The 19,107-nt window shown below is 47.2% G+C and overlaps 1 protein-coding gene across 2 annotated transcripts in view; it reads right to left on the bottom strand.

Annotated features, from left to right (window-relative positions):
- MYH9 (myosin heavy chain 9) overlaps positions 1-19,107 on the bottom strand; it is a 359,655-nt gene that overhangs the window by 263,257 nt on the left and 77,291 nt on the right. For both annotated transcript variants that reach the window (XM_069231188.1, XM_069231189.1), the window contains exon 3: positions 17,955-18,111. In XM_069231188.1, coding sequence (XP_069087289.1) covers positions 17,955-18,111 — 157 coding nt within the window. The remainder of the gene's footprint in view (positions 1-17,954; positions 18,112-19,107) is intronic.

The raw sequence follows: 19,107 nt of genomic DNA, 5'->3' as shown, positions 1-19,107 counted from the left end.
CTTCAACACCCTCAAATCCCAGACACTGCCCCTAACCGAGCAACCTGCTGAAGAGTCTGTCTTGCTACTGAAGAGCAGGGCGCGTGCCCACAGCCTGGGGGAGCAGCTTAATGTAACAAAACTAAGGGACAGGTGTTTGCTATGGTCCAGAGATGGGTTGCGTCATCTTCCTTTGTCAGACATGTCATGGCTGCCTCCTGACTTCAAAGAGCCATCCTAGATCAATGAAACTGTGGAGGCAGCGCGCTTCATTAGGCTCCCGCTCGGAATGTAGGTGCCATCAAAGCAAGGGACAGTGTGAGCACCACTGCCACACTCAACGGAGTAAGTTAGAAGTAAAGGCATCAAGGGAGAAAATCTGCATAGGGCCCTAAACGTCACAGGACATATGACACCCATTCAACTGGTTAAGTTCTGTCAGGTAAAAGAAAGGCAAACAAGAGATGTATTTAAAACAGATGTACAAATCCACACCCAAACAGACTAGGAAGCCAGAAAATGTGTGCTGCCGTACACCTGCCACATGGCAAATTGTGCCCACTACCTCCAGCAGGAACATTTGGAGTAACAGGACAGAAACTGTCATGCACCCAACAGATGTTGGAGAGGATGTGGGGTGCTGGTGAAGGAACGCTAAAGGAACCGCCTAATCAGCTTTTCACCTAAGGCAAGACCAGCATGCCAACCTGATCTCACTGCAGTGCAAGTGTGCTGACCACTCTGCAGCAAACCTCTGCTAATCAGAGTGGGTGGAGAAAACTGACGAACAAGCATCAGAAAAGGTCTGCTTGCAGTGAAGCTGGGTCACAAGTGAATAGCGTTTAGTTCAAATACGAGACCTGCTACACCAGAACACAGGACCACAGCAGCCTCAAACCAGGCAATCACAAGAAACAGTCACGACTCAGCCAGTCTCACACCAATATCACCTGAAGCAAGCACCACCTAACTGGTACCATATAAGGAGCGCAGGCTGGCTGCAGATTCCTAACAGAAGGCTCAGGCAAGTGGAATGTTCTACCTGCGGGTGAAACAAGTCCTAAGCTGCAGAACTGGCTTCTGATCAACGCGAAGGAAGGGGAGGCGGGGGGCTGGAGGGCGATGTAGCACAGCGAGCCATGTAATCCGATGCATCAGCTGCTAAACAGAAGCTGTGGCCCAGAAGCCATACCTGCGGGAGCAGAGTGAGCCCTGCATTGGAACCCTTTAACGCAACTGCTGAATTAGGAGGGGCAGCTCATACACAGAATGGCTATGGATGACCTGCTAAGGGCCACCAGAAGAGGAAGAACGTCTAGTAATGAGGGACTGGGCTAAACAACCAAGCTGCATATATTTCAACCTATGCTAGTGACAAGATCAAAAGGAAAGGTAACAAAAGAACGAAGACTTCACACCAAAGCACATGAATGAGCAGTAATTTGGGCAGATTTTTACCACACCCTGAATTGAAAAAGTAGCCCTATAGACCACAAATCCAGAGATTTCCCCAATTTACTGGAATTTCACAAGACTGCCATCAAGTGCTTCAGAGGCTCATTCTAACAATATATGTGCTGAATGAAACAACCAGCAGGCACTACGTCGACCATAAAAATAATCTACAATGCTGCCAGAATAAAATTCAGCAACTCACGACGACGGATTTTGTCAAATGCTCTATAAAAAAAGATCCTTGAAAAGGTGCAAGCCTCGTAGAGAACATAGTACAATACCAATTGTTTTAATGTTAACACGTTACAAAACTAATAACCAACAACATGAATAAGAAATCCGGCTATGAGCAGGTTTTATAGAAGTCGAACCAAACGTTATGTCACTACTACTATCTTACAGCCAAACCACTCTGGAAAACATGGGATCAATCTAGGCGAGAAAGGCACCTAATAGGTTTGCAAGCCACGGCGCAGTTGCATTTTTCTCTGGAAGAAAAAAAAAAAAAAAAAAAAAAAAAGCCTGTAGAAGAATGGTTCTGCTCTTAGGTACAGGTTACAGTGGCCGTTCCTACAGCCTTTCATGGCCAGGCAAGGAATTCCACACATATGCATACATCAAAGTTCTTCCTGCGATATGTCGAATATGTACCATGCTGCAGCCCTTAATCATTGAGGCAATTATTTGAAAATAGTACTCAGTCATTAGGCTTTTATGCTCTACACCAACGGCTGTTAACCTGTAGCCTGAGGAGCCTTGGTGGTCTGCGAGGGCTCTTCAGGGAGTCCGCAGATTTTTTTTTTTTTACAAATTTAAATATTAAAAATTAAAATCAATGAAATATATACATATAAAGTTACATTGAACATTTGATTAATTTACAAGCACATTTGGAAAAGTTAACAAAATGTTTCAATATTTGTGCATCTGTTTGAAATATATACGTTATTTTGTTTTTTGCATAGTTTTGAGGTTCAAATCACAGAACATGCTTAGGATGTGGGTCGCCAGCTTCCAATTATGATTCAGTAGAGGTTCACATGAGTAAACCAAGTACAGTGTCTTGATGCGTTATGCTCCTAACATTTGTTACCACCGCTCTTCAGAATTACGAAAAAAAAAAAATGCTCTATTTTTGCTTTCCTAACTAGTGAATGCAAACAGTTCATTTACAGGTATTTACATTTTGTTGATACTAGAAAAAAAAAAATCCTACATTTTTTTCCTTTCATACTCTCCATGTACTACAGCACCCAGCACGATTGTTACATTATTCACTTTACTTTTATTTCTCGGACTGCAACGCGAGACGAGCTTATAAACACTAATTCCCATGTTCCATATAAATAGGGAGCAAGTTGTCAGACGACAGCCTGACACGTGACCTCTGTCTCTGAAGTTGAGCAAATGTGACAAAACAAATACATCATGTAAAGGGACTTATTTATTGCTTGTATTTTCACGACCCACCAAAATTTGGCTTGCAGTTTTAACCACAGCTTGGAAAACACTTCTCTATACCTCCCATCATAAAAAATGTTAATTGTGACAACACTGTTCCTTTTAATTGTGCGAAGTATTAAAACAGGTTCTTGCTGTTGGTGCTTCTCTAACGAATGACGATGGTTTTACCTCACCTCCAACAAGCTGCTTCACAGTTCGCCCTCTACTCAGTCTTTAAACTCCATGTGGCTGCAACTCAGATTTTGGATACGACTAAAGATAGATTCCACTGTACACTGAAGCGAGCTTAAAATAGACACCAGGGGATTAAGCTACACAGTAATTAAAATGACTAGGGAGATGACCAGGAAGATTATTCACCAATATCAAATTTTGGTAAGAATAAAGGCCAAAGGGTCTTACCAACATTTCTACACAACAGACAACTCCAAGTTACATTCTCTCCGTGTTTATTTGGAAAGAACATTCCTGCGCTATTTATAATTAGCTCAGACAATTTCCAGAGGATCTCAGAGCATCGTGGGATTGAAATACGGTTCAGCCCTAAAGTAAAGCAAACAAATCACACCATAAACGTGCCCATTCCCCTGCTTTCGTCTACTTTTTAGGCTAACAAACCTCAAAGGCAATTAAATCTTATTCTGCTTTTGGAAGGGCGTGCCAGGGACGATAAATCCCACTTTAAGTATAGAACCCTCAAAGAGCAGATCACCCATCACTTCAGGTGATATTGAAGACCAAGTTCCCTCTATGACAAGAGATTGGGCAACAGTACTGTATTACAAGTCTAGTGCTAGGTTGCTAAAATGAAGATTTTCGTACAAGACCAGACAATGTAACCCTTTTATCTTCTGCCTCAGATTACAAAACCGCAATAACTTGGTTCTGAAAAGATTACAGGAGTCCATGATGCCACAGACTGATTGCAGCTCGCTAGTTTGCAAGATCAAAAACAGATATCCTCCAATTAATGACGTCAACATTAATTTGCACTTTCTGTACTTCTAAGCATGTATGTCAAGATTGTGCAAGCCTGTCACACATGCTGGCTGTATCTAGCATACCTTTTATTCAACACCAATGACCTTTGGATGAACAGAATCTACCATCGATTAGCAGTTAGGTTTACCGCATGGGTGCTACCGAGGTGAACCCACATTAGACTGGTCACCACAGCTACACATCTGTCCGTATAAGTGTGCAGAATTCTCTTCCACAGCTAGCCTTCCGTCATCCAATATACGGTTACAGAAGCTCCTGTATCACAGATACTGATATCAGCTCAGGTGTGGTTACATTACTTGCTCCCAGAGCTTTATTTCTGGCAGCACAGGAATGGTTTAGGATCTCTACGAGAACTAGTCAGCTGTCCACCAAGATAACGTGGCTGTCTTCATCCCACGTAGGGCGACACCTTAGGCAGGTAGCAGCATTCTCCTGCCAGGCTGCACCCCCTTTCTTCCCCTGCTGTGTTGTACTGGAGAAAGCCCTCACTGGCTGGGAGAGGCTGCCCCCTGCCCATCCCCAACGACGCCAGTTAAGTCACTTTCAGGGCAGGACGGAGGACTCCCCATTAAGTAAGTTTCAGCACCCTGGGTCGCCCTCTTAGAGCTATGCTGTGCAGAGAAATCGGCTACAACTATCCCAAAAAGTCATTTCTGTAAATAAGAATGTAACGAATGTTGTAATGTTTCATTTTCTATTGTCCTGAGTTGCAGCTCGATTTACAAGGTGATCCAACCAATTCATGTGTAGAAAGCAACCAAAAAAAAAAAAAAATCGAAAGGGGGAGTAAGGCCAATACTACCGGAGTCCTTATGGCAGGGCTCCGGGGTAAAATCTACAGCGACCAGTTATTCCTACAGGCAGTTGTAGGCCTGAGCAACCGGGAGCTTGCCAGATAATCCACCACCTCCTGGCACAAGTCAATTTCTCCTGACTATAGGGTCCAGATGGGTGCAAAACCCAATGGGTCTGTGCCAGATGTTAATATTCCTTGTGTCTGCTGGTCAACCAGGTGGGCAGCCAGCTTAGGTCATATCGCTGGCTAACCTTGGATCACAGCTGTGATTCTGTCCACCCAGACATAGGGAGACCCAGCCTCTACTCCGAGATAAACTTAGGGCCAGTGTACATTTGGTACAGAACTCCTTCTGTCATAACAGCAAGAGCTTCAATAAAGCAACTACACATTAGCAATAACTAGTCAGGTAGGTGTTGTACAGTATCTGGGGCATTTTTGACGTGTATTACGTCGATCTTAACCGAACGTCTATGTTCACCACATTAGCTTGGAGGTGACCCACTCAATGCCGCTATGTACTATATCGCGTTAGATTTATCTCCTTGATAGTGTTGTACACTCCTGAGTTTTCAGAACACTATTTAGAGCCTGCATAAGAATTCAGCGGATTGGTCAGCAGATGGCCACTCGCTTTCCCAGCAGGGAAAAATGGGGACTAGGAGCATGCCCAAACCTAATAGATTTTACTGAAACTAATGGAGGGCCTTCCGCACCCACGGAGGGCAAACGCCAGAGCCGGAGGAGGCCAGGAGGTGCTCAGAGCAAGGCCCAGGGCCCCAGGAAGGAAGGGGTGGCGCACCCTTACAAGCTCGAGAATCAGAGGTCCACAAGAAGCTTAACCAGGCCATGTATTTGCTTTGAATTAGGACATCTTTGCCTAGATTGTATGACAGAATAAACATGACTACATGCCCCAGAATGCAAAGCAAAAAACCTGGACTGGATAGACTACTCGCACATGAGCCTGTGAAGTCCGTGCGCCCTGACACGCGAGAACAAGTGCCAGCCACAAGGAAGGATCATTTTAAGGAAGCCAGATAGAAAGGGAATGTGGCATCAGGAAAGCTAGGATAACTTGCAGCTAACGGAACCTCATTGGTTCACGCAGGCTGGTTCAATCGTCAGAGGAACGAGAAAGGGCAACACGAGGACTTGGTGCCATCAGAGTATAATCACCACGCGGAGAACTGGACACGCCATGGGGCTGGAACAGAGGTGAAAGAAACGTGGGTGCACCCACAGGGGGCTGGTGCACAACACAGCAAAATATGCCATGAATAAAAAGACACCGTCCGAAGAGGACTCTGTACACAGTCTGGAGCAGCTAGAGCAGCTCGGGACAGAGAAACCAAGCTGTGCGCTACATGTTCACCATGTGCTCCCCGTGCACGGAGGGCACACCCCTGCGAAAGCAGATAGCCCCGCCACTTCCTGCATCACTGGGCGGCGGCCGCGCAGATCAGTGCCACAAAGCTGCCGAGGAGCACAGTGCCGGCGGGATGCGCGCCATCCACTCCATAAAAGGGCACAAAGCTGCAGAAGGTGGACGCGCTGCAGGCCAGGCTGCGGGAAATGACTCATTGCAAGGTGCAAGGGTGACGTAGAGGGAAGCCAATTAAGGCAGAGCGCCAACCCAAACAGAGGCGAGCCAGGGAGAGACGAGCTGCAGCGGCCAGTTCACTGCAGGCCACGAGCTGCAGACCACGCTGCGGTGACTCAGCGCCGGCCCGTCTCTACGTCACCCCTGCGACGTCCTCTGAGCGGCCCTCCTGAACAAAGCCGGGCTAACTCCTCACCAGTGCTTAATTTGTGCTTGTCGTTTCCGATGCAGAGCACCGGCACGTATTTTTGAAGGCCGGCACGTATTTTTCTGCCTCAAGCATTTTACTGCGAGCAAGAGACATGGGAAAGACCGAGGAAGAGAAAAGAAAAAGCGTCATTTTGGTAGAAAGCAGAACGCTGCAAGAGTGAGCTGAAGGGGCAGGGAGTGGCTTTAAATGGAGTGAAGAGGCCCGGGATGGCTTTAGGATTACTGTCTCAGTATTATTACGTGTTCGCACATTTCATTGCAGCAGCGTGGAGGGCTTTGAGCACCTGCACGTTTTTATTTACGAAGCACAGCCCCTCACCTCGTGTCCACAGCGGGGCCAAGCCAACCCCCAGACACCAATACCCGCGACAGACCCCCAAGTACCCGTAACAGCACTTAGCCAACTCTCCTCCTATCAATACGACGTCGCCTAACCAACCGCAATTAGCCGGGGCAGCCCCATCTCAACCATAACCGGGTCCAGCCGAGTTCCGTCCCTCAAATACCCACCGCAGAACCCAGCCAACCCCCACTACTCACTACGGAGCCCTGCCAGCCGCCGGTGCGACCCGATTACCAACAACTATGCACAGCAATAACAGCCACGAGGGCCTCCAGTCAACCCCCAAACACACCCCTCGACGGGGTCCAGAATACCAAAACCATGATGTAGCGCAGCCGAACTCCTCATCCCACCACAGCTCAGCCAAACCCCTATAACCAACTCTCCCAACGCAGCCATGCCAATCCTTTCCCGACAAGCTCATCCCCTACCCCTTCAACACCGATGACAAAAACCACTCAGCTCTATAGCCAACAGAGCACAAGCGTTACGCCCTCGGCCCAGACCCCACCACATTATTTATCGGCCACTCAAAAGAACCCCATGTCCCCGCCCCGTCCATGTCCCTTCAGTACTTGCATCAATGTAGGTCATTCACCCAACTGACCTCATTTCAGAAGCATCTGAAAGGGTTCAAACATAGAAGTGCGCCTCGTTTCCGGTGAGGTAGTAACCTGAGCATTCCTAGCAACCACTGCACGTTAGCAGCCAGAATGAACTGCACAAGAAAGTATTTTCAGGGATTCAATTGTTGCACAGCATCGACATCCTTTCAATGCCGTCTTCGAGGCTCTGTACGCTTCTCTTGGGGGATCCACTTGCACACATCACCAACACCCCCCCAAATCGCAAAACTCCATAACCTGTAAAACATTATGGTACCGACATATAAATGATTCTAAACACCAAATCAGGAACTTGATGCAGCCACAGCGGCTCTACCGCAGTGTCCTTTACTCCAGACTCTGATGGGTTGTCCACCACACCCCAGCCTATACAAAGCGAGGTTTTCAGAATGTCATCGTTCATGCTGAATGTTAGCCTATCTAGGTTGACATCAAGAGGCCAACACTATTTCCATCTCACATTTGGTGAAGTAAGCTGTGAACATCCTAGCAGTGTGGAACTTAAGCCCGCACCTAATGGCACCACCTAATCGGGGACTCGGGATCCAGCTACAATAGTCATCGCCGTGCAAAGGCGGGAAGGCTACACTAGGCCCAACACTCTGGAACGGACTGCCTCCAGGAGCATACACTGAAACATGCCTCCTGTCAAAAAAAAGCTAAGATCTAAAGTTGTAACATTTTATCAAGTAACTTCACTCTTACCATACCACGATCCTTTCTCCTCCCCACCCACGTTCCTTTCGTTGTCCATTCAGAACCTCTCATCTCCAGCAGCTCTTTAATAGCCACCCTCCCCTGCAAGCAATGAGTTTAGTAAATGTAATACATACAACCGCAAATCCTAAGGGATCTGCGAAAGTTCACAACAAGGCACCTCCAGAGAAAGATGCTCATTTTTAATTATAGGATAGCTGGCACTCATCTGGGCAAATCTTTGAAAAAGTGCAGCAGGATCTACTGTGTTCAAACCAATAGCAAACCAGCACTGGCAAAGCCAGTAGGTCTCGTGTATGCAAGGCTACAGGGTTTGCCAATGTGTTTTAGCCAAGTTGTACACCAGCATGGCTTCTTTTCAGCATGGCTTAAAGCTAGTGGCATGGAATGGCATCGAGAGTCAGATTGAAGTGACGTAGAGTGGAGTATGCATTGTGTTTTGATACGCTGCCATTAGAGCCAACACATTTTCAATTGAAATGACTGTAGGAAGTTGGCTCTGTATGTACTATTTCAAAGTAAGAAATAGCATGCAGAGTCCAAGGGTTCCCCTTAGAGGTAAGATAGTGGCAAAAAGAGATAATGCTAATGCTCTATTTTGTGGTAGTGTGGTCGAGCAGTAGGCTTATCAGAGGGTAGTGTAAAGCATTTGTTGTACACACAGGCAATAAATGAGGAACACACACTCAAACAATTCCAGGCCAATAGGTTTTTATACAGAAAAATATATTTTTAGTTTATTTTAAGAACCACAGGATCATGATTTACAATCAATACTTCAAATGAAAGGTACTTCACTTAGGTATCATAGGAACTTTGAATCAGCAAAATAGCATGTACAGTTTTGGCAAAAATAGCAATAAGCTATTTTAAAACTAGACAGTGCAAATTTCAACAGTTCCTGGGGGAGGTAAGTATTTGTTAGTTTTGCAGGTAAGTAAACCACCTACAAGGTTCAAAGTTGGGTCCAAGGTAGCCCACCGTTGGGGTTTCAGGGCAACCCCAAAGTTACCACACCAGCAGCTCAGGGCCGGTCAGGTGCAGAGGTCAAAGTGGTGCCCAAAACGCATAAACTTCAATGGAGAAGGGGTGCCCTAGTTCCAGTCTGCCAGCAGGTAAGTACCCGCGTCTTCGGAGGGCAGACCAGGGGGTTTGTAGGGCACCAGGGGGGGACACAAGTCAGCACAAGAAGTACACCCTCAGCGGCACGGGGGCGGCCGGGTGCAGAGTGCAAACAGTCATCGGGTTTGCAATGGAGTTCAATGAGAGACCCAGGGGTCTCTTCAACGAAGCAGTCAGGCAAGTGGGGGGGGGGGGGGAAGGGCTCCTCAGGGTAGCCACCACTTGGGCAAGGGAGAGGGCCACCTGGGGGTCGCTTCTGCACTGGAGGCCGGATCCTTCAGGCCTTGGGTGCTGCAGGTGCAGTGTCTTTACCAGGCGTCGGTTTCTTAGAAGCAGGCAGTCACGGTCAGGGGGAGCCTCTGGATTCCCTCTGCAGGTGTCGCGGGGGGGGGGGGGGAATCAGGGGGGTCAACTCTGGCTACTCACAGGGTCGCAGTCGCCAGGGAGTCCTCCCTGTAGTGTTGTTTCTCCGCAGGTCGAGCCGGGGGCGTCGGGTGCAGAGTGGAAAGTCTCACGCTTCCGGTGGGAAACGTGCAGTCCTTTAAAGTTGGTTTCTTTGTTGCAAACTTGTTTCTTCATTGGAGCAGAGCCGCTGTCCTCAGGAGTTCTTGGTCCTTTTAGATGCAGGGTAGTCCTCTGAGGCTTCAGAGGTCGCTGGACCCTGGGGGACGCGTCGCTGTTGCAGTTTTTTTTGAAGAGGAGAGACAGGCCGGTAGGGCTGGGGCCAAAGCAGTTGGTGTCTCCGTCTTCTCTGCAGGGCTTCAGGTCAGCAGTCCTTCGTCTTCAGGTTGCAGGAATCTATCTTGCTTGGTTCTGGGGGCCCCTAAATACTCAATTTAGGGGTGTGTTTAGGTCTGGGCGTTAGTAGCCAATGGCTACTAGCCCCGAGGTTGGCTACACCCTCTTTGTGCCTCCTCCCTGAGGAGAGGGGGGCACATCCCTAATCCTATTGGGGGAATCCTCCAGTGGATCCTCCTTGTTTTTCTCATTATCTCCTCCGGCCTTGCCGCCAAAAGTGGGGCCGTGGCCAGAGGGGGCGGGCATCTCCACTAGCTGGAATGTCCTGGGGCACTGTAACAAAGGGGGTGAGCCTTTGAGGCTCACCGCCAGGTGTTAGTTCCTGCAGGGGGAGGTGAGAAGCACCTCCACCCAGTAGAGGCTTTGTTACTAGCCACAGAGTGACAAAGGCACTCTCCCCATGTGGCCAGCAACATGTCTGGTGTGTGGCAGGCTGCTAAAACTAGTCCGCCCACACTGGAAGTCGGGTATGTTTTCAGGGGGCATCTCCAAGATGTCCTCTGGGGTGTATTTCACAATAAAATGTACACTGGCATCAGGGTGCATTTATTGTGCTGAGAAGTTTGATACCAAACTTCCCAGTTTTCAGTGTAGCCATTATGGTGCTGTGGAGTTCGTGTATGACAGACTCCCAGACCATATACTCTTATGGCTACCCTGCACTTACAATGTCTAAGGTTTTGCTTGGACACTGTAGGGGCATAGTGCTCATGCACCTATGCCCTCACCTATGGTATAGTGCACCCTGCCATAGGGCTGTAAGGCCTGCTAGAGGGGTGATGTATCAATGCCATAGGCAGTGTGAGGTTGGCATGGCACTCTGAGGGGAGTGTCATGTTGACGTAGTCATTTTCTCCCCACCAGCACACACAAGCTGGCAAGCAGTGTGTCTGTGCTGAGTGAGGGGTCCCCAGGGTGGCATAAGACATGCTGCAGCCCTTAGAGACCTTCCCTGGCATCAGGGCCCTTGGTACCAGTTAAAAGAGACTTACCTGGATGCCAGGGTGTGCCAATTGTGGAAACAAAGGTACAGGTTAGTGAAAGAACACTGGTGCTGGGGCCTGGTTAGCAGGCCTCAGCACACTTTCAAATCATGATAGAGTAGAGAGTAGTGTGTTATATATATATATATATATATATCGCGAGATGTATCCATCTCAAACAAAAAAGTGTCCTCAGTGAGAGTGCACTCAACAGGTTAAAATAGAGAAATAACGAAATCAGTAACTCACAATGAATTCCTTTAAGCATTTTCATTATTCCAGGGGAGCAGGCAGAAGTTTCAGAAAAAATGTTTTAGCTCTGGGGTCCCCCTGCACCGGAGCTAAGGGGTTAGGGTGTCCCTACCTTGGCCCCCTTTTTTTTTTTTTAAGGACTCAGCAGAAGCAGTGTCCCAAGATGGCCGCCAACACTTCCTTGTTGAAGTGTTGGCAGCCAATGAGATCTCAGCCCAGGAGCAGGAGGTTTCACGAATCAGAGTCCCTATATGTACACAAATTTGGATTTTCTTTAATTACTCACAAACTACTGAACGAATTTACACCAAATAACAAAAAGTTCACTTTGTGGACCAAGAGCTACCTTTCTACCAAATTTGGTGTAATTTCATCCAGTGGTTCAGGTGCCAGCGCTGTTAAAAAAAAAAAAAAAAAAAAAAAAAAAAAAACCTAGGGAAATATGCACTTGGGGAAGTGTGTTGGGATCCCTTTTTTCCTCTGCCCCCACTTGACGGCTCACCCAGGAATTTTACAGACAGCAGCTCATGTGAGGAGGAAATTTCGTGAAGATTCGTCAACTTGTGCCAAAGATATCGGCAAGTACAAAAAAAAAAAATCTATAGGAATTAGGTCTTCACTATAACTACGTAGTGTCAACAGCCAAGTAGGAGAGCGATACTATCTATATCTATCTAGATCTATGGAAAATGTCACTTACCCAGTGTACATCTGTTCGTGGCATGTTCCGCTGCAGATTCACATGCTATGCACAGTCCTGCCATCTAGTGTTGGGCTCGGAGTGTTACAAGTTGTTTTTTCTTCGAAGAAGTGTGAGTCACGGATCGAGTGGTGACTCCTCTTCGGCTCCATTGCGCATGAGCATCGACTCCATGTTAGATTGTTTTCCCGCAGAGGGTAAGGTAGGAGTGAGAGTATAAAGAGGAGATGTCCATGCAAATGGAATAGAGATAAATACACATGTACAAATGAATGTTTTAACTTAAAACAGCTACAGGCTCCCGGGGAGGTGGAAGGGCGCATGTGAATCTGCAGCGGACCATGCCACGAACAGATGTACACTGGTTAAGTGACATTTTCCGTTCGATGGCATGTGCAGCTGCAGATACACATGCTATGCATATACTACAAAGCAGTTTTGCCTCCCATAAGCGGTGGTCAGCCTGTAGGAGTTGAAGTCGTTTGAAATAGTGTTCTTCGTACAGCCTGTCCTACTGTGGCCTGTTGTGTTGCTAACACATCTCCACAGTAATGCTTGGTAAATGTATGGGGTGTTGACCAAGTGGCTGCTTTACAGATTTCGGTCAATGGTATATTTCCTAAAAATGCCATTGTTGCTCCTTTTTTCCTGGTGGAATGTGCTTTTGGTGTTACTAATAGCTGCCTTTTAGCTTTTAGGTAACATGTTTGGATGCATTTTACTATCCATCTAGCTAGTCCTTGTTTTGAGATAGGATTACCAGTATGTGGAGTGCCACAAATAACGGTTTGGTTTTTCTTAAATTATTTAGTTGTATCAATGTAATACATTATAGCTCTTTTAATGTCCAATGTATGCAGCACTCTTTCTGCTACAGAGTCTGGCTGTTGGAAGAAGACTGGGAGTTCCACTGTTTGATATGAAACTGTGATGTCACCTTTGGTAGAAATTTTGGGTTTGTCTAAAGTACCACTTTGTGTACTTGTATGAAGGGTTCTTCAATAGTGAAAGCTTGGATTTCACTAACTCTCCTTAATGAAGTAATTGCAACTAGGAATGCAACTTTCCATGTTAGGTATTGAATCGGACATCAATGCATAGGTCCAATGGTGGACCCATGAGTCGCACGAGTACAATATTTAGATTCCATAAAGGCACTGGAGGGTGTTCTTGATGGTAGGATACGTTTTAGTCCTTCCATGAAGGCTTTGATAACAGGGACTCTAAATAGAGAGGTGTGTTGTATATTTTCCAAATACCCTGAAATAGCAGTGAGATGTATTTTGATGGACGAGAAGGCTAAATTTGCTTTTTGCAGATGAAGCAAGTAACCTACAATGTCTTGTATTGATGCTGAAAGAGGGGCAATCGGTTTAGATTGACAGTAAAACACAAACCTTTTCCATTTGTTCGCATAACACTGCCTGGTGGTTTTCTAGCTTGTTTAATTACTTCCATACACTCTGTTGGAAGATGTAGATATCCAAACTCTAAGACTTCAGGAACCAAATGGCTAGATTGAGTATTGTTGGATGTGGATGCCTGATCAGTTGTTTGTTTTGTGTTGAGAGCTGGCCTGTTGGGGAGTTTGATATGTGGTACTACTGACAGATCTAATAGTGTTGTGTACCAGGGTTGACGTGCCCACATTGGTGCTATAGGTATGAGTTTGAGTTTGTGTTTGTGTTGACGCAATTTGTTGACTAGAAATGGAATGAGCGGGAGAGGGGGAAAAGCGTAAGCAAATATCCCTGACCAGTTGATCCATAGAGCATTGCCCTTGGATAGAGGGTGTGGGAACCTGGATGCGAAGTTTCGGCATTTTGCGTTTTCGCTGGTGGCGAATAGGTCTATGTCTGGCATTCCCCAGTGATGAAAGCATGGCTGAAGCACTTGGAGATGAATTTCCCACTTGTGTGTTTGTTGATGAGCTCGGCTGAGAACATCTGCCAATTGGTTGTGTATCCCTGGAATGTATTGTGCTACAAGATGAATGTTGCGTATTGCCCAATGCCAAATCTTTTGTGCTAGAAGCTTACCAGAATTGTAGGTAATGTCTGTGGGCTGGCAAGACGGGGATGTGGAAGTACACGTCTTGCAAGCCCAACGCAACCATCTAGTCTGAGTCCAGGGCAGATAGGATCTCAGCCAATATCAACATTTTGAACAACTTGTTAAGGAAGAGGTTGAGGGATCGAAGATCTAATATAGGACAAAGACCCTTGTCCTTTTATGGCACCAGAAAGGTAGCAGTAATAACAACCACAGCCAACTTCTGGCAGAGGAACCCTCTCTATAGCTCCTTTGGCCAAAAGGGCTTGGACTTCCTTGCAAAGAAGTGCCATATCATCCTCCAATATGCGATTGTATCGGTGGTGGCATGGCTGGAGGAGAAGTCGAAGGGGTGGGAGTAGCCCCTTTGGATGATCTGGAGAACCCACTCGTCCGAGGTAGTAGATCGCCATTGGGGGAAGGTGATGGCAAATCCTGCCACCAACTGGTTCCTGGTGTACCCGCAGACTAGAAAGGTTTGGAGGCTGAGGAGGTGGCGGGGGCGGACTGGGCTACCCGTTGGCTCCCTGTTCCCTGGGGGCGTGGTATCTAGTGTCCACGCGCAGGGGCTGTACAGCATGTTGGGTGCCCCTTCTGTAGCCTCTAAAGGCAGACTGCTGGTGTCTAGGAGCAAGCGCGAGGCCAATGGACCGGGCGCTGAAGCACTGAGTCCGCCTGGTCTCCAAAGAGACGTGTGCCATCAAACGGCATATCCATCAGACATTGCTGGACATCCCCTGAGAAGACAGATGTTCTCAGCCGTGCGTGGCGTCTCAATGTCACCATCGATACAAATGAATGGCCCAGAGAGTGGGTCGCATCTAGTCCACAACGAATCACGAACTTGGCTGCGCCCCTCCCATCTGTCATGGCTTGGGAAAGGACAGTCCGGACCTCCTCTAGTCCTTCTCCAGAACTCTAGGCAGCATTTGCGAGACTATCCCAGAAAGCATGGGAACAGCAGCCCAAAAGGCATGCAGTGTTAACAGACCGCAGCGCTAGACTGCTGGAAGAAAACAACTTCTTCCCCAAGTTGTCCAGTCTTTGATTCCCTATCCCGGGGTGCGGCAGGGAATGCACCTGATGAAGATGAAGCCTGGATGACAAGGCTCTCAGGCGTGGGGTGTTGGGTGAGGAATCTTGGGTCTGTTGGCACAGGCCGATGGCGGCAGGCAATCGTCCTATTCACAAGAGCCCCTGTGCTGGGTCTGACCAAGACCCAAAAGGAAGTCTGTCAGTGGCTTATTAAAGGGAAGACTGGGTTCTGATGTGGAAGACCCCAGCTGAAGCACATCGGTTAGGATATTAGGCCTAACCTCCCCAGAAGGTAGCTCAAGGTCCAAGACCTCAGTCGCCCTTCTCACCACCATGGAGTGACGCCCTCCGGTAGGGGGAAGAGCATATCAGGGTCAGGGGAGGCGTCTAGACCACTGGCATCACCCAAATCCTGCACCCAGTCCATTTGGGTGTCAAGCTGGTATTCTAAAGGGTCCAGCTTCCCCTCCACTCTCCCCGTATCCATACCCGCAAGCCTAAGGGTCTGGATCAACCCTGGGCCCAGGAGAGCCCATAGAGAACGGAATCTGGTTGAGCTAAGTCGTTCCTGCTCCGGGTCGTCGGGTACGAGAATGGGATCGATGTCGATTGTGTGCCCAACCGACATCTGGAGCGTTAACGCCTGACCTGACGCCGGGGAAGGTTGCAGTGGCACGAAAGGCATCGGTACAGATCAGAGATTGGATCTGGAGGAGCCCTCCAGAGCCTTGGCCGAAGCAGACTACGTTGAACCTGAGGGGGGCCTCCCCCCACCAACTCACCTGTGCCCGAGGGTGCCGAAAGTGTGTCGGTCAGCCCAAAAATGAGGCACATTATTCCTAAAACTCTTTGAGCTAGGCTGTTAAGGCTCTGGCTCCTGGGAAGTCGGGGAATCACTGAGCGGACCCAGATGAAGACTTAGAGGACGGAGAGCTAGAGCATCAACACTCGCCCCGTGCCGCATCAAAGCGACAGGGTGAAGTCACAAGACGCTTGTTCTTAGACTATTTTCTTATGACCAGAATGTGCCAATGGCTTCGAAGACGAAGAGTGGTGGTGACTATGTGGCCTTTGAGACCTTTCTCTTGAACGAGACCGTGAGCGCCGCGGAGTAGAGTGTCAGGACGCCATTAGCTTTAGGGACCGCTCCCTCAAAGCTTTGGGGTTCATGGCCCAACACTTAGAGCATGACTTCGGGTCGTGGTCACGCTCCAGGCACCAAAGACACACAAGGTGCGGATCCGTCACCAACATCATTCAGTGACAGGAGTCGCAAGCCTTAAAACCAGTCTTGCAGGTCATACTTCGATGCATCCACAACCTTGTAAAAAATAGTTTGACAAAAATGTCATCGTAGTCAAAAAGTGACTGACGTAGCTTTTCTCCAGATCAGCACATAGGCTGGAGCGGAAAGAAAAACTGATGTCCGAGCGGCAGGGTGGTGCCTATATACGACTGCATCACAGCAACCATGACGCCAACAATGCCCGCAGAGTCGACAGACACCACGCAGAGGTACTGCTCGAAGAAAAATTTCCAGATCCAGACTGATGCCTAGGGAAATCAAAGGTAAGGAATCTGAAACTAGAAGTCTATCGGATTTTGGTTGTTTCTATGCATGAGCTATTGTTAGACAAGCAGAGAGTAAAAAAATGTTTAAGAAGCTTGTCCGTTTGTCATTAGATATTCTCTCAATGTCACCCAAAAATATCAAGAGATTCGTTTTGATTGTACTCTTTGGATGCTATATGCATTGAACAAGTCTTGCTGCCCAACACCTTAGATGATGCTATGGGTTACTGTTAATTGTCCTTATTAAGTGAAACAGTCACATAAGGTTAATTGGGAAGAAGGCTGTTAAATCCAAGGCCTCAAATACTTTTAGAATAATGAAGATACTGCATATTTATTATAGTTTCATGTCAAAGGAGACTGCGGATATCATATTGGTACAATCCTTTGAAGGAGACAATCAAGATTTCCCACTAATTATATGGAGTTAAATCTTAATAGTATAATAGCTTAATACAAATCCATTGTTGGATATGTAACTGAAGATACCCTACAACAACTCTTCCGTTCCACTATTGGAAAGTAAGGTGATTGTATCTCTCCCGTTAAGAAAACAATTGTGTACCATTGCAATCCCTTTGGAGTTTTGCGTAATATTTTTTTTAACATACTGGTTCCGTTCTTACTGTCCGCTCCAAACTTGATAATGGGAGTAAGGCACTTACTTCATGATATGGGACATATCACCAATTTTCTTTAAACGGTAAAGACCATAAAATGTGTTCCTCTTATTGACGCATTTAATTAACGGATTTTAAAATTTAACCTAAAATCTTAGCTAATAGTCACGTCCCTATGACGGTCAAGTGGGCCGATCCCATATAACACTTCAGTGATACTATCACTCCTACCAACTTAGCATGTTTAGTACCACTGGATATAATGCATTTTGTAACAAGGCAGACAGAATGTTTGTCAAGGTGTAACCCAGCCTCCAAATTCAAAATCAGGTCTCTGAGCTGGTAGTAATCAAACAACCACTCGAAAAACCAGATTGAGCAACTCCAGTCACGTAACTTCGGGCTACTAACAACCTACCAGCCCTTTAATATTGTGCTATGCAACAACTGTACATGTTCAGAAGTCAGCTTCCACAATGCCAGAGGGGACATGGGGCAGAAGAAAAGGGCTTACAGATCAGCATTTCAACGGCGCAAGAAACAAGGTTAACAGCAAACTTCCAGATAATGATACATGGAGTATACTGTGAGCAGCAGAATAGAGGGCAGGATGTGCACTCACCTTGCATCATGCTTCTGTAGGCAGTATCCGTGATGGCATAGATATGTGGCGGCATCTCATGGCGCTTTTTGCCCTTGTACATGTCAACAATCTCCTCTGAGTAGATGGGTAAGTTCTTATATGGGTTGATGACCACGCAAAACAGGCCGGAGTAAGTCTGGGCAAGGGAGAAAAAAAAAGACAATAGTCAGAAGCCTGAGCATGCATAAGAACGTGATATGGACTGACTGCAGCAAGCTAACAGGAGGCCCCTAACAGAGACAACAAGAAGTGGTGGAACACAGGACAGTGAGACACTGGAGGGAGAATTGTGCATTACGGATGGTGAATGGACAAACCTAAGTAGACACCAAAAAGTGGGGTGTACGGGGATTTTTTTGGGGGGGGGGGGGGGGAGGCTGAGATTGCTACTGAGGTCAGAGCTGTCAGACTAAGGCAAACAGATACCAGGTGTGGGCAGAATTAAATACTATTAAGGCACTAAGGCAAGGAGACAAAGGGGTGGGGAAGGTGGTGTGGGCAACATACCCAAGTACTACAAAAGTAAGTGTTTTAGCAGAGATCCTGCAAGTGGGAAGTAACAGCTGTGACAACACAAGAACAAGCACTTGCAATGCACTAGGGTCTCGCATTTGTCGGAGTTAGATGTTCACTTGTAAACTCCCAACAGGATTTTTCTTGCATTAAAAGAAAGAAAGAAAAAAAAAAAAAAGCGATCGTGCTGCTACAGTTCAGATGCAAAAGTGCAATTAAGTGTGTAACAAGGTCGACTTCTGCCCAGCAAGATCACGCTGCGAAAATAGAGAAAAAGTAGTCCACAAACCCAGCAAGCCTCGCATGTTTTCTGTACTTGGTCGCTGTGCTCGAGGAGGGCTAACCACCAGAAAAGGCATGATTTCTGCGTGCCTTCCACTAGTCAAAAGAAGCGGATTCTAACAGGCAAGCCAACTTGCCAATGAAAGACACCGACGTGACATCGACGGGGCTGCGAGCCCTTTTCTAATACCTAAAGCGTCTCACTAGCGATAGGCATGCGCGTGCGCCGCAGGGTCGACCCTAAAAAAGAGTGGAGGCAAGGCATGGAAGAAATATCAAAGCAATACAGGTTGAAAATCATACAGAAACGGTGGGCCATGGGCATCGGAGGGGGTGT

This window comes from Pleurodeles waltl, chromosome 4_2, assembly GCF_031143425.1.
Source record: "Pleurodeles waltl isolate 20211129_DDA chromosome 4_2, aPleWal1.hap1.20221129, whole genome shotgun sequence".
NCBI lineage: Eukaryota > Metazoa > Chordata > Amphibia > Caudata > Salamandridae > Pleurodeles > Pleurodeles waltl.
This window is presented reverse-complemented; position numbering and strand designations above follow the sequence as displayed.